This window comes from Aulonocara sp. 'chitande type north' Nkhata Bay, linkage group LG15 (genome assembly GCF_057382095.1).
Source record: "Aulonocara sp. 'chitande type north' Nkhata Bay isolate Kocher_YH1m ecotype deep benthic linkage group LG15, A_spYH_male_GT1.1, whole genome shotgun sequence".
NCBI lineage: Eukaryota > Metazoa > Chordata > Actinopteri > Cichliformes > Cichlidae > Aulonocara > Aulonocara sp. 'chitande type north' Nkhata Bay.
In genome coordinates, this window is record NC_141358.1 from 18,882,732 (window position 1) to 18,909,703 (window position 26,972).

A 26,972-nucleotide genomic window follows, 5' to 3' on the forward strand; every position below is an offset into this window, starting at 1 on the left:
ATCTTGTTAGCCAACATAGCATGCTTACATTAACCTTAACTGAGCTGCGTGTGTTTACTTGTACTACTCGTGTTGCAGGGACAAAAATCGGAATCTTTGTTTATCATCATTTAATTTTAGGACCAAGATTTGACTCAAGATTAGTATAAGGTTAGGTTGTGACTAAGGTTTGGCACATATTGTTATTGATTATGGTTTGGATAAATCATAAAAGGAGTGTAAGTCAAAATGATGTCCTTTAAAGTGATGGAAAGGCTTTGTGTGTGAGACTGAAACCTTGATCTGCCTGGATGTCTGGAAACAGAATCATGACTCCAGTGAGTCGACAGTCATCTGAGTGAAGGTCATTTGGCTTCCACCCTGAGTCATCGTCCTCCTCCCCACGACCTCTTCCTGTTTTCCTGCCTTCTTTGTATCAGCTTTAATCAGAAAAGTTAACTCGAAGATTTAAAAGTCCTTTTAACCATAACCATGACTTTTCTTTCTTAGCGTTTAAATGTATTGAATTTATTTATTGAACATGTATATTGCAAAGATTGAAAAGTTTGGTCAGAAGATAATGACGGGATTGTTTTGCTTTCAAGTCTCTACAGGTCACCTGCTTGTGACAAAAGTGAAGACAGCATCACCTTTGGTTTTCTTAGGCCGGTCACTCCTGGGAACGTTCACCACTGTTTTCTCCATTTGTGGATAATGGCTCTCACCAGTTTTTACTGGAGTTCTAAAGCCTTAGAAATGGCTTTGTAGCCCTTTCCAGACTGATAGATGTCAGTAACTTTGTTTGTCATCTGTTCTTGAGTTTCTCTGGATTGTTGCATGATGTCTGTCTGACTTTACTTTGTCAGACAAGTTCTATTGAAGTGACTTCTTGATTCAGCAGGTCTGGCAGTAATCAGTCCTGAGTGTGGCTCGTAAAACTGAACTAAAACATGTGGTTAACCACATTGAATTCATCATTAATCATTTAAAAACTGCATTTTAGATTTATTTCTGTCTAGTATTAAAGTTAGTTTGATGATCTGAAACTTAAATGTGAGAAAAATGCAAAAGAACTAAAAAATCAGGAAGAGACCAAATACTTTTTCACAGCACTGTAGGTCTTATTGGTAGAAATGCTTTCTTAAGTTCACATAAAGGATGCCGCTGCACTGTTTTCTTCATTTTCATCATAACAGCTGATGGAAATATTGTTCTCGTCCCAGTGCGACACTCATTTTTTTCTGCGCTTTAAATGTTATTTTGATTTAAGGCGCATTTATGCGCAGTATACACCAACATTGTTCCAATTTAATTGGATGTTGTTATATCTGTTAGATCTGTGAATGGGTGTAATTGGGGTTTGACACAGTTTTATGAACCCACTGAGGCTCACAGTGGAGCTTTTTATAATCAGCAGACAACAATTTGCCACAAACCCCTCCCCCCAGCGCCCAATTGTAAAGCGTGCCTTCCAGTGTGAAAAACTCACTTGTATTGGGCTAATAAGCAGAAAACAGGTAGCTTTTGTTACTTAATTATCTGACGGTAACTTCTGAACCCTCTCAAGTCCTGCAGCCCTCACCATCCAGTCTCATTAATTTACTCCTTTTCTTTTGTCAGTTACTGCAGTAAACTGAGTTTCAAGTTTTCTGGGAGATTTTAAAAACTGTTAGAAACAACTGGCACAATTAAAGGGACGATTATAATGAACCATTTTAAATGGAGATTTTACTGAAAAATATTTATGAATGAGGGCCAGCGTGTGATTAGTCTCTGCTCAGGCATAAAGAGGAACACATTAAACACTTTCATCAGTGCTTGTCACGTGTCTGTACAGAGCACAGTAATTTCTATTTTTGTCTTGACTTTGTGAATGCAATAACTCGAGAATGAGGTGACGCAGAGTTTTCAAATCCATACCACAGGTGCATCTGCTAGGAGACTGAACACTGGCACCAGTATTTTTTTAATTGTTAGTAAGGTGGCTCTAAAATTTGTTGCCACCAGCTGTATTTGTTAAAGTTAAGAAGGCTTAGTGTGTAATTATTGGGAGAGGAGAAGGGTTGCTAATGGAGAGAAATGCTGCCTGGGCAAGTATGTAATATATCAGTGTGAACTGCGGATGAATGAAATGTGCAAGCACCTGTGGGAAGCACTTTGACGGTTCTGGATTTAGATTTAAATGTTTTTGCAATTTTGAATCAAGCTAAAACGTGATTTTGCTTTACAAGATTAGTGCGTGATGAATGAGACAGACTCAAACTTTGAGTTAAATCCAAAATGTCAAGTGGCCGTTTAAGTCACCGACGTTTCACATCGTAAAGACTGTGTGTAAGGGATCCAGCTAGCCTGTCAGGGAGGGCAGACATAGAATGCATGAGAGGGAAAATCCCTGACATGAATCAGCCCTTTAATGAAGCTGAAAGAATATGACAGAACACAAAGCACAGCGAACCGGTCGCTCACGGACACATTCACGCAGCAAACACAAAGACAGCTCAAAACAAAGAGGCTTTCTGTGGAAACCTGCTGCAGACGCATCCCCTCTGAAGGACTCCACTGTCCTCTGCTTGGGTGTAAGAGTGTGTTTTCGTGCTCACCCATACAACCCATTGGAGAGCGAAAACCATATAGCCTGCACAGAGTTGCCACATGCACACACTGTCTTTTTGTAATCTGGAATGTGACCAATGCATTGTCTGTCTGTGGGAGCTTATTTCCGTTTTCCTCTCTTCCTGTATTTCCTTGTTACTTAAATCGTCCTTTAGAGCAAGGAGGCAGATAATGACAAGAACATGTGCAATTTTCATAACTTGAAAATTGCATCACTGTGACTCCAGACCTTTAATCTCTGCAGTAACTAGAAAAGCTGTAATCAGAGGCTCGAAATGATATTGAGTTTGGAACAGTCAAGTAAAGACATACATGATACTTGTAACTTACATATTCTCATATAAGAAAAAGTAGAAATTAAAGCAATAAAAGTAAGGAGGGCAAGGAAAGGAGCAGGAAATAAAACCAAAAGAAGACACAAGAGAAAAAAACCTTCAAAGTAAAATAAGAAGTAACTAAAAGACATAACTGACGCTGCAACATGAAGAATACACTGAAGTAAGAATAACAACACCAGAGACCGGGGAGCACCGACTCCTGGATCAACTAGGAACAACAACAAAAACTACAGAATACCAGGGCCATGACACTGTCCCTGTACAAACGTTACAACAAAGCAGTGTGCAGGCATTATTAATTATTGTTGGTTAAGATCAAAGCTTAAGAGATCAACAGAGCTATTACAATGAATCCTAATGGGGGTATGAGTATGTGCACAAAATATCAAGTCCATCCATCTGTGGTTGAAAAACTAGATCTGACGCATTCATGCTTTGCATTGCATTCTGGCATTTGCACAACATTGAACTAAAATGAAGACAGATTTGGCATGTTCACCTTATTTCTTGTCTCAAAGGCTTTCACAGGTCTGCAAACGAGTCACTGTGGTTGTTTGGGTTGGAAACAAGACTCCAAAAGAAGCGTTAGTCTGACTGGGAGAAGCTCAATACGTGTGCAATTGTAGGAGGACATGTAACCATCAATGGCACTAGAGGATAGTCAAAGTCAGCTTTATTGTGCTTTCTTGGCCAGGTAACCCCTGAAAAGGAGATGTTAATCTCAATGAATGTCTTTGCTAAATACATTAAAGTGGTTATCGCTCATCATTACCTTTAGAAAATCAACAAGAAGGTGCCAACATATTTTACACTGTAACTTTGCACTGCTTTACTTTGACACGGTTTGTGATTCTGCAGAGTTTCAGCAGAGCTCAGCTTGTTGTCGCGTGTCGTCATGTCGATGCTAAGCTGCCAGCGTCCGTCTGCCTCATCAGCACAAAGTCTGCACTGACGAACACGCACAAAGACCCAATTGTTTAATGTCCAGATGAACTTATCTTGACCTCGCAGAGGTTCAAAAGCAAAGAAGTAAAACTCTCTAGTTCTTCTTTTCCATTAGCATTCAATTTTTGTCAGCAAGGGTTGACGTCAGCTGAAATTTCTATATTAAGCCTTTGATTTATATTAATAACGGGGTTTATACCTGCTAATATACACTATTGTTTTGTGTTGTATTGTTTGGGCAAATGTTAAAAGAGCACCACAAAAGTAATAATAAGGAAAACACAGATCTACTGTGATCCAGTTAGTATCAATTTACAGCAAGCAATTAACATAATTAGTAGTTGGCATTAGCTGTTACTGAGTATAAACAGTGATCTAGAGGCACATTAAATGCTGCTTAAATGTAAGCTTCTTACCCCTTTTGAACACATTATTTATCCATCCTCTTCAGTGTCGCAGGGGGCTTGAGCAACTTTCAGCCACCATAGGGAGGGAGGAAAAGTACACCCTGGAAAGGTTACTAGTTGTCACCAAGCCAACACATAGAGACAGTGAATCATTTACCTTCAAATTCACACCTATGATTTAGATTAACCTATGGAAACTGTGGGCGAAAGCTGGAGTACCTGGAGAGAAACCACGTGAACAGAGGGAGAACGTGCAAACTCCACACTGAAAGGCTTCAAATGGTGGTGTTGAACTCAGGACCTTCTTGCTATGAGGCAACAGTGCTAACCGCCACGCTGCTGTATTTATAGTAATAAATACACATTATTTATTACTATTGAGGATGTTTTTCTAATGATGTTTAATAGCAAAAACTGTTTTTCCACTTTCATTTTTAACAGTGTGCTTGTTTAAACTTTAGCTGTATAGTGACTTTTTGATGTGACATTAAATACAGAACCCTGCAGGATGTGTGGCATTTGACGGAGAATATAAAGCATATAATAAAGTAGCTTCAGAAATATTAATCAAAATGTTGTTTGTTTTTTCAGGCGATGGAGAGCAAGCTGCTGGTCGGTGGAAAGAACATCATAGATCACACCAATGAGCAGCAGAAGATGCTGGAGATAAAACGGCAGGAGATAGCAGAGCAGGTAAAGCGTTTTTTTTGCAGTAGTACACTAATTTACTCAGTACAGCTGCACAGTTCATACTTCAGGCATACATTTAAAACCTTAGGAGAAATCTTTTCTGCAGCAGTTTGTTTAACATTTACAGTAATTAGTGTTTTCTGCAGCCTGAATTGATAAAAACACTCCAGAGCTGTGGAGAATCCACAAAGGAACAGGGTGATATTTGCATTCTGCTTTCAGACGCGTAAGGAGCGCGAGATCCAGCAGCAAGTGTTGATTCAGGATGAAGAGACGCTGGAACTGAGAGAGACTTTCACTTCTCTGCAGCAGGAGGTTGAAGCCAAGACAAAGAAACTCAAGAAGGTAAAATATCCTGATGATGCAGAAAAAAATCTGATGCACACAAGTAGAAATACAGTAGATATCCTCATTTCTACTCTCGCACACACTTTTGCAAAAGAGGTAATAGACATAGTAGTATAGGTGTGTTTTAACGTGCACACACTTACAGACCTTCCCTTTTTGTTCCTAATGTGAGAATGTCCCTCTTTACCCCCTTCTTTCCCTTTGACCTTTGACCTGGATCACAAATGACCCCTTGACTTGGACACTCGCTTCGTTCGGACACACACTTAAATTTCAGTACCTCAAGGTTTGTCCTGCCGTCCCTTTCCCTCCCTCCCTCCCTATCTGCCATTTTTACGTATTCATGCTTTCTGCACTAACCTCAGTCTTCCTTCACTTCAAATCCCCCAGTAACTCACTAAACCTCTCCCTCACCAGTGCAAACACCGAACCTATTACATCCTTCCCCTCTCTTTCCGCGTCCCTATCTCGCTGCACGGATGCGACCAGCAGGACTAACACCGAGTGGCCCGTTGTGCGAGTGCGGGCGACAATGTAGCTAATGATCCTTTGCTGATCTTTGCTGCCCTGATTCCCAAACGTGGGTCCATCTACTCCTCTCACACTGCATGATGCCGTCAGTCTGAAGAAAAGAGGGGGTGTTTTTCACGCTGTGCATTCAAAACTCAGTGGGCAGTCCGTAAAGCTCAGTGACTACAAAAATGTCACTGACACCTTGTTTGCTGGAAAAGAAAAAAAAACACTACTGCAGAATTCTATTTCTCAAAATAGCCAATGATAATTTTTTTCCTTCCAAAGTCATTATTTAATGATCAACTGAGAAGTTGATCATGTTAAATGTTAAGTTGGAGTAATGATTGTAGCTAATGTAAAAAAAAGAAAAAAAGATTGCCACGGTTACCTGTAGTTTTTCATGTTTGTCTACAAATACTCGCTGATACTCACCCAGCAGTAGTAAAACTTGAAAAAGTAAAAAGGTTTGCCTTTTTAAAAATGCTGGCTGTAGCGTTGAGGCACAGCATTTATTTTGAAGGTGAACGTTCTCCATGTTCTTAATTTAACTGCAGCTTGGAGAGTAGCTGGACAGTGCTCTCACTGCTGTTCAAACAGTAGCAATATGCTAGCGACCTGAGCATTCACTGGATGAGGAATACACATTTTTCCTTAGGAACATGTGTCACAGTTTGTTGTGTTAACTGAAGCAATTCACTGAAATCAAAGTAATTTCAAGCTTAAAGAGATTTTCAGGGACAAAAGGACATATTATCATGGTTTAGCAGAGAGGTGGAAGCAACTGCATACAAGTGCATGACATAAAGCAAAGAGCAAGCTTTACTCCAAAGCTGATAAGTCAACAAAACTAAATGATAAAAGGTGAAACCAAGTTAGCACTGAAGCAAAAAGGCTAGAGGAACAGCAGGAAAAACAAACTTCCGGGGATATTACAGCTAACACTAAAAATCAGGATGGAGACTGGGAAAGACAGAAACACTGCAAAACCAACAGGGACCAGAATTCAGTGATAAAAGCACTTTTAGCCACATTTTTCTTAGCATAAGAAGAGAGTGAGAGTACCTTTCTGTAATGTAACATTAAGGCTTCAGCTTTGAAGTCTAAATTTAACTGTCAAATCCAATTTCTGGCGGTTTTTAAAGGTATTTAAATTTTTTAAGCTAGCATCTGTGAAAATCTGTCCTAAAATTGAGATTTGCCCCAGATGCTTCTTATTGATTTGACTTTTTTTTTGGGGGGGGGGGTTGCTCTGCGTGTCCGAGCTGCAGAGCCTGCAGTGTCATGATTCACAGCTGAAGTCAGGATTCGCCTTTATGTTTGAAGCCTCGGGTGAAGTCAAAGAATGAACAGTGTGAAATCTCAGGAGGAACCAGGAGGAGGAATTAGAGGAGGAGAGCTCCCATTGGCTGGCCTGTTCACCAGACACCAGCGCCTCCAGTGCTGTTGCTATGGGCAACAGAGCTGCAGCAAGTTGTAGACCAGTCCATCTTCACTGGGAACCTCAGGCCTGATTGCTCCTCTCGCTTGCATGTCTTTGTCGTTTCTTCCAGCTGTACGCCAAGCTCCAGGCAATCAAAGTAGAGATCAAGGACGTGAACGACGAGCACGTGAGGAGCAGACAGGAGCTCGAGCAAACTCAGAACGAGCTCACCAGAGAGCTCAAGTTCAAGTGAGTCAACCACAAATCACAAAGAGTGCTCAAAAATCACCACATACAGTACGGGATTCTTCAAAGCAATACGCCCCATTTAAAGATCAAACATAAGGCCAGGGGGCCAGCATTGGCCTGGCAAAGACCCCATTCTGGTCCGCAGACTTCACAGTCACTCATAATACACCAAAATAGTTAAGTAATAGATAAACAATTAAATGACAGAAAAGTTCCTGTTTTTTACTCTGCAATATGAAAATTTTGGTTAAAAAACAAAAAGAAAATTTTCATTCATCATCAAAAAAAAACCCTAACTAACTACAGGACAGTAATTTTATACATGTATCATGTAGAAATTGCGCCTCTTTATCTTATGTTAAAAATATCTCAGGGATTAAACGTATAATTAAACATCTTTAGAGTGATAGAAATGGCAGTTTCACTCGTCTCATCATCAAAATGGGCTGTACGTGGCCATTGATGTAAAATGACTGTGACATCCCTCATTTAAATAGTTACTTCCTTTGCAGACTGAGTGTTTACACTAAATAAAAAATTGTGTTAGGCTTTTACCGGTTGTCTTTTATTCTATGCAAAAGTACGGCTGCAAGGTAAGCAGTTAAGAAATGCTTTTACTTGAAATCTGTTCTTGCAGAGGTAGGGGTCTGTTTTTTTTGCCAAACTCAGTACTTTTACAGTTTTGTTAACAGTTTTTTTCTTCTTTTTGTTTGCTCCCCTGCTGCGTAAACCTTTCTTCATTGTCAGAAGTCTACATGTCTCATTATGCTTTCCAAAAAGAGCCCTGCTAGCAGCTGTGATAGCCAGATGCTTTCTTCTTTTCCTTTTTTAAAATTTCTCTAAGCAGTGAAAGTGCTTTGTAATAGTATTGTAATAAGACCATAAAATATTTGTTAATCTTTTCTTTTAAACTTGTTTTTGTGCAGCCAGTTAAATAGCTAAGTTATGTTGATTTGAAGAAACAGCTAAACCCATAAAAAAGCTTCTAATCAAGAGTTCATTTATCAGGAGGTTTAGTGTTTATGAGTAAAAAAGACTTTACAAATTCAAAGAAAATCATTTTTTCTGTTTAAAATGTGAAAAGTATACAAATAAACCCCTAAAATCTTACTCATAGTGCATTTGCTATTACAACCACATGACTCCAGACTTGTATATGATATAAACCATTACTTCTTGCATCACTCTGTGTTGTGAACACGCAGGTATCTGATCATAGAGAACTTCATCCCGCCCGAGGAGAAGAATAAGATAATGAACAGGCTGGTCTTTGACCCTGAGGAAGACCAGTGGAAGTTCCAGTCACTTGTTCCTGCTGAAAGGTCAGCGTCTGTTTTCGATGTAAAAGAATAAACTCTTAAATTTAGTCAGGCTTTAGTTTAGATCTCTGGGCGCCGTGCATCATATGATTATCTCTTCTTTTCATCTTCTTCCGCTGCTGTTTGAGTGGCATCCTCCTTTTTCTGGCTTTTTTGGTGTTTTGAGAATTGATTCCAGATTGGGTTTTTGTGTGTCTCATTGATCCCGACTTTTCTTCCGTTCAGTAAATCCTCGCAGATGAAGAAAAGGCCAGCATCTGCAGTCGGATACAAACGACCCATCAGCCAGTATGCCAGGGTTGCCATAGCAATGGGAGGTCATTCCAGATACAGGGTAAGTGTCTGTGTGTGTGATGACTTGGCATCCTTTTGAGGACATAAAACAAGCCCACAAATATAAATCATTAAATTTTAATGTAAAGAAGTATGGTTTTGTTTTTTTTGTTTTTTCATAAATCTTTATTCTGAATGTTATTTAATTAATTATGTAAATTTTTATTTCCATTATAGGTCAGTCAGTTTATATTCTGTTTAATTTGTCCTTTTGGATCCTGAAAGACTAAATATCAGTTTTTCAGTTTTAAAGATTTCAGGCGTGATTTACTCTTATAGTTTTGAATATTTCCTAGTAATGGTATTTTTACCATCTGTCAAGGTCAAAGTCAGACTTAAGACTCATTGAAATATAAAAACCAACACTAAACATGAACAATAAAAAACATACTGGAATCTTAAGGCACTGGAAATTGAAGGAACTAGAATCCAAGTGGCAAAAATATCATGACGATCTCAGGATCATGACATTACTTTCTTTTTTTTTTTGTTGCTTTGCTTATAAAAAACCTTTAACTATAAAAATGCACCATACTTTATTAAAGCATTTGCTATGAAATTAATGGACTCAGCTTTTACTAGAGTAACACAGCATTCAGTAAAAGCGACCGAGAGCTACTTAGCCATTGAATGAACCTCCCAGCAAGCAGTTTTTGTGCTGATGTTAATGCCAGAGCAGCTTTCTCTGCAATTAAGTACTGACTTGTTGCAGTGGGGGCATCCTATTAAAGTACCATGGTCAAAGTTTCTTTGCAATAACAAATGTTTATAAAGGCAGATTGAACGGCTAGTTTCTTGATTTTATACACCTGTTGTTAAGGGGCTGAAAACACTTTTTTTCAATACTTTGATCCATATAATGTGTTACTAACTGTAGGTAATGTTTTCATAATGTTTTCAGGCTGAGAACATCATGTTTCTGGAGCTGGACATGACTCCTCCAAACACCGCCTCAGTCGATTGCTCAAAGGATGGAGAACCGAACCAAAGTCCCTCGGTGGACAGCTCGCCCACCAAGGAGAAAGGCGTTCGAAAGTCCCAGTCTTGGTGAGGTCAAATTAATGCAGCCTCTTCTCATATAAATAAAACAGATGTTGTCTTTCTTTATTGGCATACACTTACTGCACGTTGCTGCTGCTGCTGCTCAGATGTTTCTACATCTGGAAATAGAGCTGAGAATACTTTGTCATATTTGTGTTTGAAACCCGCTTCCACTGTTCAGCCTGTGCATGTGACCTGTGAACTGTAAATGGTTTAGCATCAGAGCATCTCTACAGTAAATGGGATTATTCAGGATTAGCCACACCCTCTTGCCCTAATCTGATGGTTTATCTGTCATTTTCTCAGCTGCATAATCTCAATAATCTGTGATTGTACATATTATACATATATTATACAACTTTTGTTTTTTGTTTTTTCAGGTGTCACACTCCAAAATCCATGACTTCCTCCCCTTCTAATGTGTCCTTGGCAGCATGTCACACTGCCACACCCGCAGCGGCACAGTAAAGCTTTAATGAAGAGAGCTTTTTTTTATTGCCATTATTATTATTATTATTTATTTGATCTCTCAACATCAACTTCCTCTTTTGGCCAGTGGCCGCCTTACAGACTTCTCAGTGAGGCCCACTGCTGGGACACAAACACACCACCACCACCTCTGCTGAAAGCTGACAGACTTCATGGAAATGATCTTCTGGCAGGAAACTACATGACCATATGAACCTCAGAAACTCTGTATAAATCAGTTCCTCCAGTTCCTCCTCCGGCAGAGCCCTTTCCTCTTTTGCATGTCAGATCATCTCTGAAAACAGCTGGCTGCAGTGCTGAACTGCCCAGACTGTTGTGTGTGTGTGTCTGTGTGTTTGTGTGTGTCTGTTGTGTACAAAGCGCCGTATGATTGCCTGTTTGTGTTTCTAGTCATGACCACTGCAGATTTAAAGGTGAAGGTTTCATGTATTCTGGATTTTTCAAAGCAGGTTTGGTCTGTTTTCTATGTAGAAGTTGGACTTCATCGTCAGAGAGTTTATGTCAGTGTTGGCTTTTTGAAATGAGTACACACACAAAAATAAGAATATACGATGTGTACTGTTGTTGGTCAGACGAGGTGCTCAAGACCTGAATGATGACCGTTGTCATTCCTGTTGCCTCCCATCATTTATCTGTCCCCCTGCAGTGTCTAATTTAAATGAAATGTCTTAAAAACTAATGTAATTAAAATGAAGAACACGAGGCATGTCACACTGTCAGAATTATTTTACTGGGATTTTAATTCAACAAACAAACACGGATGGGCGGATGGTGACCAGATCCCAGCAAACTAAATGTGGGACAAACACGACGTTTTGTCTGGGACAAACAATGCTGGCAGGACGTCAAATATATTACATTAACGTGCAAATATTCCAGGTCTTTTGTCAAGTAAATAAGAATTAAACAAGGCCGAAGTGGTCTAATATAATAGTCTTTATATGCTCCTGTATCCTCTGTTATTTCAGCGCCTCCTCTGTGTGGTAATAGTCTTAGTGTTTCAGTAGAGATGCATCCATTTTAACAATTTGTTTGCAATTTTTTGCCCATTATGACATAAATATACTGTGCAAAACTCTAACACAACAGCCAAACGCTCTATTTCTCAGTATAAACTGCATCTTAATTTTCTTTGTGGCAGTTTCCATGATATTTAGCAAAATCTACAAAGCTTGTTGCTTTTTGGTGACTTGGAACTTTCACTGATGGTCACATCTTAAGACAGGCTAATCTTTATTTAAATACAAAACAAAGCCTTCTCTTCACAGAATTTAGAAAAGCACATGTTCTGCAGAGTCAAAACGTCAGCCATTGTCTCAGGACAAGGGGACAATAAATAAAAATGCTGTGCAGTCACACATGAAGAGGGACATCTGATCATCCTGGATTCATATTAGATTCATGAATAGTTTGTGTCAAAAATGTGACCTTTTTAGAGCGGTGTAGAGTTCATTAAATAAATAATACCATGTAAGTTTAAGCTTTGCCATGAAGATAGTTTAACACAAAACAACTTTCAACTAATGCATCTCATTGTGCCATTTGGCATCTATGAAAATGCAGTTCATGCATCAGGATGGGGTGAACCAGTCGATACTGCAGACTAAAATCTGGCCTCCACTGAGGTGAATTAGTGTTTTTTTAGGTGGCACTTTTTTCAAAAAGACTGGTGCCTCACAAAGACACATTTTATTAAGAAGACATGAAGTAAAAATGAAACTTAAGCAATTGTTTATTAAGTTAAGGTTAAGTAAATAATTAACCTTAACTTACATACATATAAATAATTTTATATTAATCCTCGTGGAATATTTATACTGGTGGTCATGTGCACCAGTGTGACAGTATTTAGCTTCAGTTTTCCAAACAAAAGGTTATTTTATTAGAAAAACTGCTTCACTGAAAGTGCAAGAAATAGTCTTAACGTGGTGGAACCTATAAAAACAGCTGCTGCTGCCTAAACTCACAGGAGGATGCATTTGCCTGGAGGCAACTGTGGTTGTGATTTGGTGCTATATGATATGAAAGAAAACTGCGTTGAAACGAACTTCCAGCAACATCCGTGGAACACAGTGCAACTCCTATGGTCGACTGACACTATTTGCCACATTGCCTTCAACAGTTATACGATAAAAACATTTTACAGGCAGCAGTTTAAACAGCATATGTAAGGAGTAAAATATATAAACAATATTTACAACAAACACTTTCACCAATGAGGAGACGGCAAGAATGGCCTGGACACATCAACATATGGTTTAAACCCAATAATGGTCACTGGAATTTGGAAGTGACCATTAGAAATCCTGGTTGGCACTTTCTTTGGGACTTAAAAAGTGAAAATAAGAGGCGGTGTTTAAATTTTTCCTCATCTAAAGTCAGAGAAATCACACCCTGAGTCTGAAAATGTCTTGGAAGTAAAAAACAATCTGACTTCTGCCTGTCGTTGTGAATCAAAATGATAAATTAAGCTTCTTCTAAACAATGGAAACTTGGACACACGGGTTGTTTTTGGACTCAAAAACATGTCTCATGTGCTGCTGAAGCCACACAAGCTGGCTTCAGTCAAACATTCCTTCATTCAGTCGTCTGTCAAAGAGCTTCACCAGCAGCAGCTTCTTTAAACCCATGATCAAGTAAAGAAATGAGAACCAGAGGTTGCCATCTCAAGGATGGAGCACCTGTTGTACCCAGGAATCAACACGAACATATGTTCACTGAACACATTTTTCTTCTTCTTTGACATGTGGTTTCTATCAAATTGTACAGTAAATAAAAAAGAAATTTAGCAGGCTGTGTGCAGTCAGGTGTGCACAATTTAGTGTCACTGGGTTCATTACTTCCTAAAGGGTAAAAGGAGGAAACAGCAGGGGGCCAGACTGACTAACCATCAATGTATTATTGATGTGAAAGGAGGAACCGCAGCTAAACCCCCTCAGTGAGTGTACAACAGCAAAGAAGAGTCATTGACCCGTGTAAAAGTAAAGTGTATATCACCAATGTGCAGCACATCTCCACACATCAAATCAAATGGAAACTTGGACATTCCTGAGATTTCTTGGCATTTTCAATGCATGCTTGAGATCTCACTGGGGCTGCAAATACGAACAGAAGTCCAAAACCCAGAAATATTTAGTTTACAAAAATGAAGCCTTAGGATACTGGAGCCGAATACAACTTGACATTCTGGTTTTAGAATTGTTTTAGTTAAGGGAGCAGAGTAAACACTCATGCCACTTTAATACTCAGTTATGTTAGACGTAAAGGTTTGAAATGGCAAAAAGAAACAATTTTCTAGTTACAAATTAATATCAGATGCTTTTGGAATGGTTAAAGCCATTTAGAAACACACACGGAGCATTTTATATGTTTAGTTATCAGTATCTCAGCCTGCAGCTGACCCAGTTTTTAATGTGTATATATAAATATCTAAAAATAGACTTTAACTGCTCTGAAGCTTCTTGTGTTCATATTGTATAATGGAGGTTAAATCCATTCAACTGCTTTATTGCTGATACTTCTGATACAATATTTTGTGCATTTATTTGGATGCTCGTATTAAACATGGACAAGGTTACAAATAATGAGGTCTGTGTTTGTGGAAGTAATCTCTGTGAGCTTCACAGATTACCATTGTATGGTCTTTACCTTACAATGTAAAACTCCTTGAGGTATTCAGACCGTGTTGCACATGTATCGTCCTTTGCTAAGTGGTAGAAGATCAGCATAAATCTTCCTTACAATCAATAACTGAAAATGGAAAATGGATGTAGCTTACAGGTGTGACGCCACTGCGGAAGCACTATAAGATGCAAAAGAAAATCTGTATATAAGAGAAATCACTAAATACTATCCTGGTGAATTTATGCTGGCAGTTAGAGTTAGATCATAAGTTTAAAGTCTTTAGCATATGAGGGTGCAGTGTCCCTCAGTTCTGCAATGAGATTTTCCTCGTGCTAGTGTTTGATTTTTCGTACCTAAGACAACCTCAAGCCTCCAAAAAATGGGACATCAGTCCATATTTTGAGTTCAGAACTTGGAATTTCTTTCTGGTTACAGATAAGTGCTCAAAAAACAAACAAAAATATAGAGATTTAAGAAAAAAAATTCACACAGAATGTTGTTTATGATTCTGAAAGACCTCATTTAAATGCTAATTTGTATTCTAATTTTTGCCTCATAACTTTTGCACTGTCCACTTCCTGCTGTGACAAAACAAATTTCCCACGTGTGGGACTAATAAAGGTTATCTTATCTTATCTTATCTTATCTTATCTTATCTTATCTTATCTTATCTTATCTTATCTTATCTTATCTTATCTTAATTTGTGTATGCTGTTTAATCTGCAGCATCAGTCCTGCCCCCAAAACACTCATGAATCATGTTTTAATTTCTAGGGCAGACAGCGATGCGAGCATGAGCGTGATTTTTTGAATAATGTAGGAACAAAGGTATGACGTAACGTAAACAATTTCCCTCTGAGTGCTGCTAATTTATAGACATTTTAGCTGTGGCTGTGGGGGCGGGGAGGAGGGAGGCGAGGACACGGATGGAAGAGAGGAGGAGGGGTGGATGGATGCAGGCATCCAAAGACAATCAGGAAGTGAGGAATAACTGTGGAGGAGGTGGATACTGAGCCTGTTTCCATGGTAACCTGCCAGTAGAGGGTGAAGGGGATGGGGATGGCATCGATGGGGGTTTGTGTGTTGATGTATATGAATGTAACATGGTGGATCAGATGGCATTGACGGAAATAAAAAAAAAGATCACAGCCTCCTTCTCATCCATTTTCATCCTCAAATCAATAAATTTAGCATTGATTTGTTTTAGGCAGTTTCATTTTCATGCGTGTTTTTCTGGGCAAAGGTGAGCAATAACATTTCACTTTATTTGCTCTCACTTAATCTTATTAGTTATGAGGCCATTAGCCTTGTTAAGACAGCCAATACTAAAACACAAACAAGTTCACCAAGAAGAACGCCGGCTCTAAAATACAAAAATGAATGGACTGTGAATCCAACAGTGTTACACCTGCTGTGAGTACAGGAGGTCTGAAGGTGCTCTTGAAGATGAAAACTGATCACAACAAAGAAAACAAATGTTCTTCAGCTACTTGTAGACATACTTTGCGCAAAAAATCTATCACATGATGGCATTAATCAATCAACATAAAGGTAGAAACAGTTAACACGTCATGTTAGGACACAAAATATTAAAATTTGCTAAAAGTTACGCCATTTTAAAAGTGCTGAAACAAAAATGAGATAAAACAGTAAAATAAAGGCAAATGAAGGTTTTAATACTGACCTTTGCTTTGCATGAAGAATAGTTTGCTCATACTGTCTAAAATGAGTGACATAATATGAGGAGGACACATAGCACTGTGAAAATCCGAGAACAGTATCTGTGGGAGAGAATCTGTAACAGCAAACAAGGTGAGAGAAATGTTTTCATCTTTTGATGGGCCATTAAAGGCTTGTGATGTCTGATGCTTTTATTGTGAAAGGAGAAAGTGATAGCAGAAGAAAAGGAGGAGGGAAGGACAAAAGGTGACAGGAAAGTAGAATCACAAGCAAAAGGTTCGTCATCATTTATTTCATCCTGTGAAAAGGATTGAATAACAATATAAGATTTCTAATAGATTTTCAATGTGAAACTGTGTCCAGCCTATCAGATTAGCATTTTGTGACTGAGATGATGTTGTAGGCTCAAATAGATTAAATCCAACGGGTTATAATGCTATATTTCGCACTTGATTTCATCGTCCTGATTACTCTTCCGGTAAGGGTAACTTTACATCAACAATGTTTGTTTTCTAACTTCACGTTAAGCCGAATAGATTTATTCAGTTATTATCAATATAAATTCTAATTACTTTTCAGAGAAACCATGAGAGACCATGTGGCAGGTCAGCCATGATTCTTTTATTGGTCTTATGGGGTTTGCATAGCCACGGATCTTGTATTTGCACGTCAATAAGTATTTAGTGAACTATGAATTGAAGTCAGGGCATCATTCAGCTACATATACACTGTTTAATTCCCTTTGCTGTGATATAAAAAAAAACCATAATAGCCATCACTGACATGTTTTAGTAGTTCTAGATTTTCAGCTATAAGAAATGCTGTTACAGAATTTATTAGAATCATGTAGTTTTGAATTTTGCTGGTTATTACTCGAAAACTAGCACACAAGTTTCCAGGTAATCATCACACTTCTTGTCATTTGAGTCAATAGATTATTAATGTGTAATAAGCTACAATACCAATATGTTATCAATATTTTAGTATACTATGGGTAATTGGTTGTTACCTTGGTGTTTAACTGGTAATAGCTTGCTATTTTCATTTTATTAGCTTCTTGTTAACACTTTATTACCTCACTAGTACTACATTATTATCAAGTCATAAAAGAACACTTATATCTTAAATTAAAATTACATGTATTAAATGTTTCAAACCTAAATTAGATTATTGATTTGCTTAGTTATAAGTCTTCCAATGATATATAAGTGTTTATATGAATATATAATTACACAATCATGTTAGATATGATTCCGCGACACACACGCACACATGCACAGGTCTATAAATCTGAGTCTTATCAGCAGTCTGCCCTCAGTCCTCCTGCTCTTGATCTTTAATATTTAATGAAGAGAGGAGAGAGCTGCTTTATTAGGATGGTAGAAGCACATTTGGTTCAATAATTTATGCAGTTACAAGCAGATTATAACAAATGGAAACACAGAAAACAGAGAATGAGCTCTGCTGACGTTCATTTTGGAGTCCCGGTTTAGCTGTTACACCATGATGTGTTTTTGTGTAGTTTCTAAAAACGCTTCAGTTACAGTCAAATGAGCATTATTTTTGTTGACCTCGTTCTCTACTTATCTCGCCTCAGCAGTTACCAGACCTAATTTACCCGCTAATGCAGCAGAGTTCATTTTATCTCTTGTGAACTCCTTGATTTATTTTTTTTAGCTGGATGGAAGCAGCTTCACTGTTTATATCTAACCGATCAGACATCTAATCGCTGCATTGCTGCACAAAAATCCCAGCACTGAAAAGACCTGCTGGTGTGTTTTCAGACGTGGCCTTACTGTACTGAAAAGCATCATGGAGGTCAGTGATTATTGACTGAGCTGAGGCTGCCCTCTGCTGTAAGATGTCAGCAAAAACAGCTGCTTTAGCATGAAAGGACACAGCTCATTTTTACATGTAAAATACATCAGTATATCACATCAGGCTAAAATAAAATACCTGCAAAAAACCAAACAAACAAACAGTCTTCACATGAGTTAGAAAGTCCCTTTAAATTAATGGTTCTACAATGTCAGTGAAAACAAGTTTGATTTGACTGCAAATTTACAGTAGCACCAGCGCTCGTGTAAAATATGACTGTGAATATATAAATGATTCTCCCAAGTTTCCTTCTGTTGTATAGACCGACAAAAAGGTGACTTTTGTGGCAGGAATCTAAGTTTGTCCTCTTTTTTGCCCATCTAATGTCCAAGACCACAGGACAGAAGAGACTGTGAGACAAGTCTGTGATCGAACTTCAAATGACAATTTGAACCAAAAGACCTGCTCCAACTGATTTTTAGTCCAGTTTTTGTTTACTGTGGCATAAATCAGCCTTTTCTCCTCGCGCTCAAGTCCTTTGTCTGGCCTTTTCTGGATTTCTTTCCCTATTTCTTAAGGACAGTTGTTTTTAGAGATACTGTTTATTTGCTGTAGGTGGTTTTTAGGCTCATAACTTCTTTTTTTGTGTAACATTTCCCCAATTTCCTCTTTTTAAAGACACACTGCAAAGATTTCTGGTAAGCACTTTTAAATGATCCTGAAGACCTTCAAAGGCATTTCTGTGTATTTGATTCACTTTGTTTTGGGATATATCAATGATTGTGACTTCTTTCAGTGAACTAAACACTCCCCTGTTGCAATGCAAATATTCTGCTTTTAGACAGATCCAAAGAGAGGACTGAACTGTTGTGCAAGCCTTCAAATGTGCTGCGATCTGGATCAGGAAGATTGTTGAATGAAAATCCTCTGCCCATGTGCCCTGACCTAACTAACCTGTTTAAGCATTTTCATGCAACCATTAAATAGCACAGTTAGTCTACCTCAGTTTGATTTGTATAATATGAAAAAACATACATACACGTCACATTTAAAAACATGAGAATTTACATGTAAGCTTTAAATTTCCAGTTTATCAAACAGCATTGAGCAGTCCTTACCTTTAAATCTAACCTCTCTTCTTCCTCCACTTTAAACCCTGACTATGGACAATGTTTATTTCGCCTCTTCTATCTGTTTTTACGCACCATCCCGTGGTGATTAATACACAAGCATGATCAACTTTCATGTGTTCCAGTTCAGGCTCAAATCGGTTTGGATGTTGAAAATAATAACTCCCCTCAAATGTTAAACCAAAAGTACTCAAGTCACTTTACTCAGGTAAAGTACATATACCTGAAAATTCTACTTAAGTACAGTAACTAAGTATTTGTACTTTGTTACTTCCCACCTCTGCAGAAGTTCTTTATATCTAACACATTCTCGTTTATGATAGGTTTATGCTTACAAACCTGCAGGGAAACACAGATGGCAACCACCTGAAGGCCCATCGTCCACATCACCGCGTTCCTTAAAAAAAGAAGTTTAAATCTTTGTTCTTGGGTTAAAAAAAATGATGTTGCCTGTCCAAAGTGAAAAGCTAAATTCTACAGAGGATTCTGTGGCTGGGTTTTTAGCTGTGGGTGTTCACATGTGTTGGGTGTTACATCAGTCACTGCAGGATAAATATAATGCTGAACAGCATTCCCCTTTTTCTTTTGCAGAATCCAGGTTTACATGATGAGGGGAAATACCTTGCATGTTCTGCAGTCCTCTGCTGGTGTGTATGTTTTCCTCCTGCTGGACTTTGCCTTTTGACTCAGCTCATGTGTCCTTTTCTGGTAGGGGGTCCCGTTCTTTTTGTTCCCCTTGGACTCTGGTTGTTGATTTGGACTTTTCTTGTGGATTTTCCAGATGTGCAACTTCATAAATGAACAAGATGTGCTTGTATGATCTCCCTTGTTTTTGGTTAAAAACACGTTAATTACAAATGAATCAAATGAACATTATTGTTGTTGTTGACTTCTTTCCCTACTTATTTTCCACAGCGGTTATCAGTTGAATTTATATGTTATATAATCACACCAGAGTGAATATTTAAAGCAACAAGCTGGAAGCAGCTTCAATGTTTATATTTAACTAATCAAACGTTTGACTGTTGCAATGGTGCAAGAAATCCCACCAGCGAAAAGACCTGCTGGTGTTGTTTTAGAGGTGACCATACTGTACTGAAAAGCTAGGAAGTTAATGACCAAACTGAGGCTGGCTCTGCTGTAAGATGCCAGTGAAACCAGCCGCCTTATCATAAAATTTCTGAACTTACTTGAAGGACACACAGCTCCTTTTGAGCTCTAAAACCGCTATATAAAATCTCTACCTAAAGTAAAATACATGCAAGAAACAAATACTCTTGCAGTCTTTGTTGGGCTATAAAGTGCTTATAAGTGAGCCGGTATTACACTTTCAATGATAGCACGTTCGATTGATGTGCAAATTTACAGCTTCACCAACATGCATGCAAAATATGACGTCGATTTGAATAAACTGTAAATGATTCACCCAAGCAGATGTTGCAGTGCTACAACACACTGTGCCTTTTGTGGCAGTAAGTCACATTATGTCTACATTTCTTTTAAAAAGTTTAAGTTTGTTCTATTTTTACTCGTCTTAAGTTACTGTGCCATTAATTGCAGAAGAGGAAACTGATTAAGACAACAGGGAGAGACAACATTGTAGTATGGGATGTACCTTTAAACTCCCCTTCATTTTCCTCAGGTGGTGTTTAGTTTCAGAAAAGAAATGTTTGGAAAAAGGAGATTGTGCAAAAACTTTGAATATCGTCAGCCTCGTCATGTCCTTAAGTACATATTTAGTACTAACATGTTGGCTCTTGACTAATAAACAAAATATTTAAAGCAACTAATTAATGTTAAATATGTTTACCTCCATATTTGTAACTGGGATTAGTTTTGTAGTTTTAGTGGATGATGTTCAATGTGTACTTGCAGATATCTGTGTGATCGAGTCAGTCTGAAAAAGGTTTAATAGATCAGCAAGTGCAATTAGTCTTTTCTCTCTTCCCTCAAATTTGTGCTTGTTTTTCTTTTCTTTTTTTCCTTTTAAAGGATTCACTTCATTTCCCTTTAATCGTTCCCTGACCCCTATCAGATTTTGCATGGACTACTTAATTTGCCTCGACCTCTACATAGGGTGCTGTTGTGGATGAATCTGTTTAAAACCCCCTGAATTTCTGGCAGCTTCAAATCAGCCTGAATCTACTGGAGAATGTTCATCCATCTGTTTGTCTCCTATATGGATCCTCTTCTTGTTTAAGTTAAGTAGAGCCTCTTCCAGCATCCACAGGGGTCCTGGACAGGACAGCAAGTGATTGTTCTGGAGCTCCATCTGCTGTTGATATCATAGAATAACATGCATCGCTTTTGTGGAAGGTTTAGAAATGAGTACTTCAGAAGGAAAGCTCAGGTTGAGCAGTTTGCACACAAAGTTAGAGAAGTAAGGTTGACATGCTCTGGACGTGTGCCGACGAGGAATGGAGGATATGCTGGACGACGACTGGTGAAGATGGACCTCCAGGCAAAAGGCATGAAGACCATAGGGCGAGATGTTGGCAGGTGATCTGCTGCAGCGACCCCTAAAGGAAGCAGCTAAAAGAACAAGACTTAAAATTGCAGTACTGAGCTTGTCTGGACTTTTACTCAACAAAAAGTAAGTAACATGCCACAATATTATGCGGCCCCTTAATGGCCCCTGAATTTTTAAACATCCTGAATTCACCCCCAGCTTTTCATGAGAAGAGACCATAGCTTTAACTGGATTTTTTTTTTATTACATCTGGGTTGGTTTCAAATTCAGTTCACATGCACAACTTTAATCAATGATACATGACACTGGTACACTCCTCCAGCGATTATTTCATCATGATTTTTCAGCTGAGAAATACATTTCTGCTCTTTTTTAGCTGCTTTCACTGCTGTGAGACCCTAGCAGAAAACTCTATCAGAGGAACATTATAGACACTAGCAGGAAATTCACATCTGAGCTCTTCAACAGGACTCAGCAGCGTCACGTTGGTCTCATTCAACCAAGTCAGGAAGCTCTTCAGATCAGCGTTGCAGTGGAATCGGTTCATCCGGAGATCGAGGAAGCTCAGAGAGCGGAAAGTGGCAGGGTTAGGCGAGGCTATGAAGTTGTTGGAAAGGTAGAGTGCTTTTAGACTTGTTGGAAATACGTCAGGCTGGATATATGTTAAGGCGTTGTACGAGAGGTCCATCTCTCTTACTGAAGTGAGGCCCTTGAAAACACCTTGAGGGAGCGACTGCAGCGCATTGAAGCTCAAATTGAGACCAGCAACATGCCCAAAATTGTCAAACAGATTGAGACATTTACCCTGAGCCCAAACAGACTGCAGGGAGCTGCTGTGAAGATCAAGAACTGTGAGATTATTCAGACTGACTCGTCTGCTGAAGGAGCAACTCCTGATTCTGTTTCCTCCATAAAAGAGATGCCTCAGCCGTTTTAAACCGGTCAAAATGGTGGAGACATCCTCCAAGTCTGTTAATCTGTTGTCCTGAAGGTCTAGATGCATGAGGTTACTGGCAAACTGAGAGATGCTTCTCACTGATGAGGGTGCCAACTTGTTGTCATTTAGTAAAAGAAAATCTAAACTTGGTAGAGGAGCAGGGAAGCCTAAATCTCTCAGAGAGTTTCCTGTTAGATATAATAATTTCAGGTTGGGAAGTCGACTAAATGACTGATAACCCAATGCACCAATGTGATTATGAGACAAATCTAATACCTGGAGGTTTGTCAGAGAAGCAAATGTGTAAGAATAGATTTCCCCAAGCAGGTTGTGTGACAGGTTGAGCACTTTTAAATGATCCTGAAGACCTTCAAAGGCATTTCTGTGTATTTGATTCACTTTGTTTTGGGATATATCAATGATTGTGACTTCTTTCAGTGAACTAAACACCCCCTGTTGCAATGCAAATATTCTGCTTTTAGACAGATCCAAAGAGAGGACTGAACTGTTGTGCAAGCCTTCAAATGTGCTGCGATCTGGATCAGGAAGATTGTTGAATGAAAATCCTCTGCCCATGTGCCCTGACATTTTCAGATGGGAGATTTTTGTCCCCTCGATGGCTTTGAAGAACTGCGTGCACTGGCCCACACCAAACCCGTTGCTTGACAAATCGAGTGTCTGAAAGGTCAGATCTCTGAAAGGATTCCCACATTTGTTCCAGTCAAACTTACCGCTGGACATCTCTCTCAGGTACACTGAGTTTAAGTTCAGAACTGTGAAGGTTTTTCCCTGAAAGGCAGCAAGATCAGACTCACAAATTTTATCAATTTTGTTCAGCTTGAGATTTAGGTCTTTCAAATGAGTCATGTTGACAAAGAAGGGAGAAGGCTGGAGTCTTTTTATGTCGTTACCAAAGAGGCTCAGAGTTTGTAGGGACAGCAGCGGTTCTAGATATTTGTCCCTAAGTATAGATTCTTTAAGTGAGCAGTAATCCAGGTTGAGAATCTGTAGACTTGCCAACCCATCAAAGGCCTGCTGCTCCAGCTGAAGCCCGACGTTAAAGTCGAGTGAAAGCCTCCTCAGATGTTTTTGTCTGCTGAAGGCGTGGTTCCTGATCACAAGCTGTGCATGCTGTCGTCCGAGGTCCAGCACTTGCAGCTCCTCGAGGCCTGACAGGGAGGTGGAGTTGATCTCACTGATGTGGTTCATCTCCAGGTACAAATGGGTGATGTCAGGAGGGAGAGGAGGAACCGAGCGGAGGTTCTGGAAACCACAGTATGCTATGGAGCCCTTTATGAGGCATGATGGGAAACAGCCCGGCACCTGGAAGTTGCACATAGAAATATAGTCGAAGCAGTCAGTCATCAGAGTGAATCAGTCAGCTTCCACAAACACAGATACAGAAGCTCTTTCATACCACACATGAGTTATCATAATACATCTCTGTGTTGCTTTGTTGTTTTTGAAATCCTTTATTTTACTTCTTCTTATTGTTTTGCTATTATTGTTATCATTGATGTTATTTTTTTTTATCACTGTAATTATTCTGGATCTATAATAGTAGGATTTCTCAAAACTTTAAGTATTTATCAAGTATTTATTCTTTTTTGTAGTTGTTAAGGACTTTATGTTTGTTTTAATGGCAAAAATTAGACTCTAAATTGTATCATTCTCCTACTGTGAGAAATTTACCGCTAATATCTGAATAATTTCAGAGTCCTCTCAAAGATTTGAACTATATCAGAATACAGTGATAACACTGAGCACCACAGACAAAAGAAATAAATCAAGTGCAAATGAAAGCTGACGAGCAGAAGCAACCCCAAAACAAACTATTCTTTTTAAAACATGTAAATCATTTTTGACCTCTCTCAGTTAGAGTAGTTTCCCTCCACACATTCAGAGCTGCTTTGTATATAATTTACATCTCACACACTATATAAAAGTTCACATGTATGATAAGTTTACATTACTAACCTGCAGGAAAACACAGATGGCAACCGCCTGAAGTCCCACCGTCCACATCATCCTGTTTCTTAAAGAAATCCTCTTTGAATCTTCGGTCTTCGATGAAAAAAAAACCCCCGATGCGGCCTGTCGAAAGCAAAAATCTGAATTCTGCAGAAGACTTTACCGCAGCGTTTTTATCTGTGAGTGTTTGCGTGACATGTGCTGGGAGGTACATCGACCCCACAGCGTAACCATGACGCTGAAAGGGATTTCCTATTTTCTTCTGCAAAGTCCAGCTTTACAACATGCAGGGAAGTACCTTGTTTACGTCCTGGGGCTAGTCCAGTACACCAGGTTGCACAACTGGTCCAAAAACATATGTTGCAGGTTTTTAATTATGCAAGTTACCATCAGCCTTCATGATATTATCTAAAGGTTTATGTTTGAAGACCATGGTTCTGGTTTTGATTACACTGTTGTTTGGTGACTCTGAGTTTTTGTGATGCTGTTGGGATCTGGGATCCTGTTTTGCTTTTGTGATGTTTCCAGTCTGTGTTTACTGTGTTTGCTCCTGTCTCCATGTTTACGATTTGTCTTTTGGTCATTTCCTGCTCTTGTTTTGGATTTTCCTTCCGTTCTGCCTGAAAGCCTTTGTCATTTTTCCCAACTACACGTCCTTCAGTCCTCTTAGCTCCTTTCCTTATGTCTTATTCCTTCAGATGCCCCCGGAAGACATGAGGAAGGAGATTCAAGCATAAAGGAATCAAGGCAGCAGGCCAGAATGGGGCATCATCACTGTGAAGCGATGTCGGTTAAATATAATGCTTCATAAATTGTTTTCTCTTATTAAAAAAACGTTTTTAATGACTTCATGTGTAACAGTGGGTATGAATGTCTTACAGTTTGAATATTCCTCTTTTACACACTGAAGGTAAGAACCCTTCTGTAAAGGATACACCTGTGCATCCTAGATTATACATCCTCTGGATGTTTTCTAGGATCTGAAAATCCTACAACAAATCACAGTGAGTTTGATTTCTAGGTCACAGGCAGGAGGAAGGAGGACAAAGGAGACAAGGTAGCACAAATTAGAGAAATGGGAAAAGCCTAAAGTTGCATCTTTGTTTTGCTTTTTTTTTTTGTTGGGTTTCCTTTATGCTCATTTCTGTATTTATTCATTCTTCCTTTTGGACTTTGCTTTTTGACCTGGCTCCCATGTTCTTTTCTTTCTGGCTGGGATTTCTGTTTGCTCCCCTTGAATTCTGCTTTGGATTTTTTTCAGTGATTCTCAGGATGTGCAATCATGTTACAGCCTTTAAAAAGCTTTCAACTGTAGGCACTAATAGACATATTAGTGTCCCTGAACAGCATTGTAGATATTTTTGTAGCCAAATAGTCTGCAATTGGCATGGTTTAGCATTACAGTATATAGACAATCAATAGTTATTTGTTATTAGCTTGTTGTAGATGCATTTACCTTTAAAAGGCCTTTTTTGACAGTATCCTTTTCATATTTCATTGATTACTTTAACATGACATCATGCTGTGGCTTTGCTCTGAACTCTTAAAGCTTTTTACTGCCCGTAACCTTTTTTTTAAATGTTTTATTCTTTTACTTTTTCTTGTTGTTATTATAATTAATGTTATTATTGACATGTTTGCTATTCAACTATTGTGACATTAAATAAATAAAAACCTTTATTTAGAGTTTATTAGTGTTCTTGTTTCTACTTCTCTTGTCCATGTTTTCAGATATCTGTATAACTTCTTATGTCTTCTGTCTGTTTTGCACATTTTGGCCTCATTTTTATTTTTTATTTTCAACTGAGCTTTTTTTTGTCCTATTGTACTCTATTTAAGCTATGCTGCTGTTAGGTGTGTTCAGTCTTTTTGCCTGCTACAACATATTTATCTCTGAACTTCTGGAATTGATCTCTCCCACCACATTTAGATTTTGATGTGATAGCTTTTTAATAGCCTGTAGATATGAATAGCTCAGTTCATCTGCAGGTGTTGATGTTAGATGTGAAGTTCTCTTATGTGCTGAACATATTTGGACACATCTGGATGTACCTGTAACAGGAAACCGTTTTAGTCACGTTTGTTCTTATTTTTTTTTCCTGTTATGCAATCAATTTGTACATTATGTCACTGAGTTACTCTCTTTCCTCTCACAGTTTCCCAACAGCACTCTTGCTCTTTCACGCATCAATCCTTTTCTGGTTTCTTTGTCACGTGTTGATTAATCCTTTTGGTACTCACCTAGGGAAGTTCGGCACAGAGGTGTACTGTATGTCTCAAAGTGATGAGTAAGCCATCTGAAACTGCTTAACAAGTCAGTTTGCACTCTAAAGTAAAGAGTCAAATAATGATTTCCAATATTTTAGCTGCATAATCAGTGAAGAGGTGTTTATAATGCAACAGCTCTCAGTGTGGGAAGAAGAGGTGTTTACTGGAGTGTGCGTAATTACTTAATCAGAAAGACAAGTAGCTGTCATAATACGATCAAATTTTAATTTTCATTGTAAGCTCATCTACTCTAATGAAACACTCCAGTGTAGATAAGTGTGTGTGTGCGTGTGTGTGGTGTGATCACACAGCGCTGTTGAATTTCACAACCTTGGGAGAGTAAAGGTTGCGTGAAAGGAAGAGACACAGAGGTGGCCCGGCATTGTGCCA

At 38.7% G+C, this 26,972-nt stretch overlaps 2 protein-coding genes across 4 annotated transcripts in view; one reads left to right on the forward strand and one right to left on the reverse strand.

The window, feature by feature from the left end:
• Positions 1-14,415, forward strand: part of kif3ca (kinesin family member 3Ca) — a 32,752-nt gene extending 18,337 nt beyond the window's left edge. For all 3 annotated transcript variants that reach the window (XM_086264807.1, XM_086264806.1, XM_086264808.1), the window contains 8 exons: positions 4,874-4,975; positions 5,195-5,317; positions 7,384-7,502; positions 8,708-8,824; positions 9,047-9,155; positions 10,056-10,201; positions 10,576-10,659; positions 10,752-14,415. In XM_086264807.1, coding sequence (XP_086120933.1) covers positions 4,874-4,975; positions 5,195-5,317; positions 7,384-7,502; positions 8,708-8,824; positions 9,047-9,155; positions 10,056-10,201; positions 10,576-10,659; positions 10,752-10,821 — 870 coding nt within the window. In that variant the 3' untranslated portion in view covers positions 10,822-14,415. The remainder of the gene's footprint in view (positions 1-4,873; positions 4,976-5,194; positions 5,318-7,383; positions 7,503-8,707; positions 8,825-9,046; positions 9,156-10,055; positions 10,202-10,575; positions 10,660-10,751) is intronic.
• Positions 14,416-21,553: 7,138 nt separating this feature from the next.
• LOC147312920 (toll-like receptor 5) lies at positions 21,554-24,468 on the reverse strand. The gene is made up of 2 exons (XM_086264811.1): positions 24,321-24,468; positions 21,554-23,666 (listed from the first exon to the last, which is right to left on the reverse strand). Exons 1-2 carry the CDS (start codon positions 24,369-24,371, stop codon positions 21,789-21,791), a joined length of 1,929 nt encoding a protein of 642 aa, XP_086120937.1. The 5' UTR covers positions 24,372-24,468; the 3' UTR covers positions 21,554-21,788.
• Between the last annotated feature and the right edge of the window lie 2,504 nt (positions 24,469-26,972).

What these genes read in the sequence shown, in the direction of transcription:
- LOC147312920 (XM_086264811.1), bottom strand. Translation starts at nt 24,371, where the DNA reads ATGATGTGGACGGTGGGACTTCAGGCGGTTGCCATCTGTGTTTTCCTG. An exon ending in CCATCTGTGTTTTCCTGCAG is followed by an intron (nt 23,667 to 24,320) that starts GTTAGTAATGTA and finishes TGCAACTTCCAG; the next exon opens with GTGCCGGGCTGTTTCCCATC.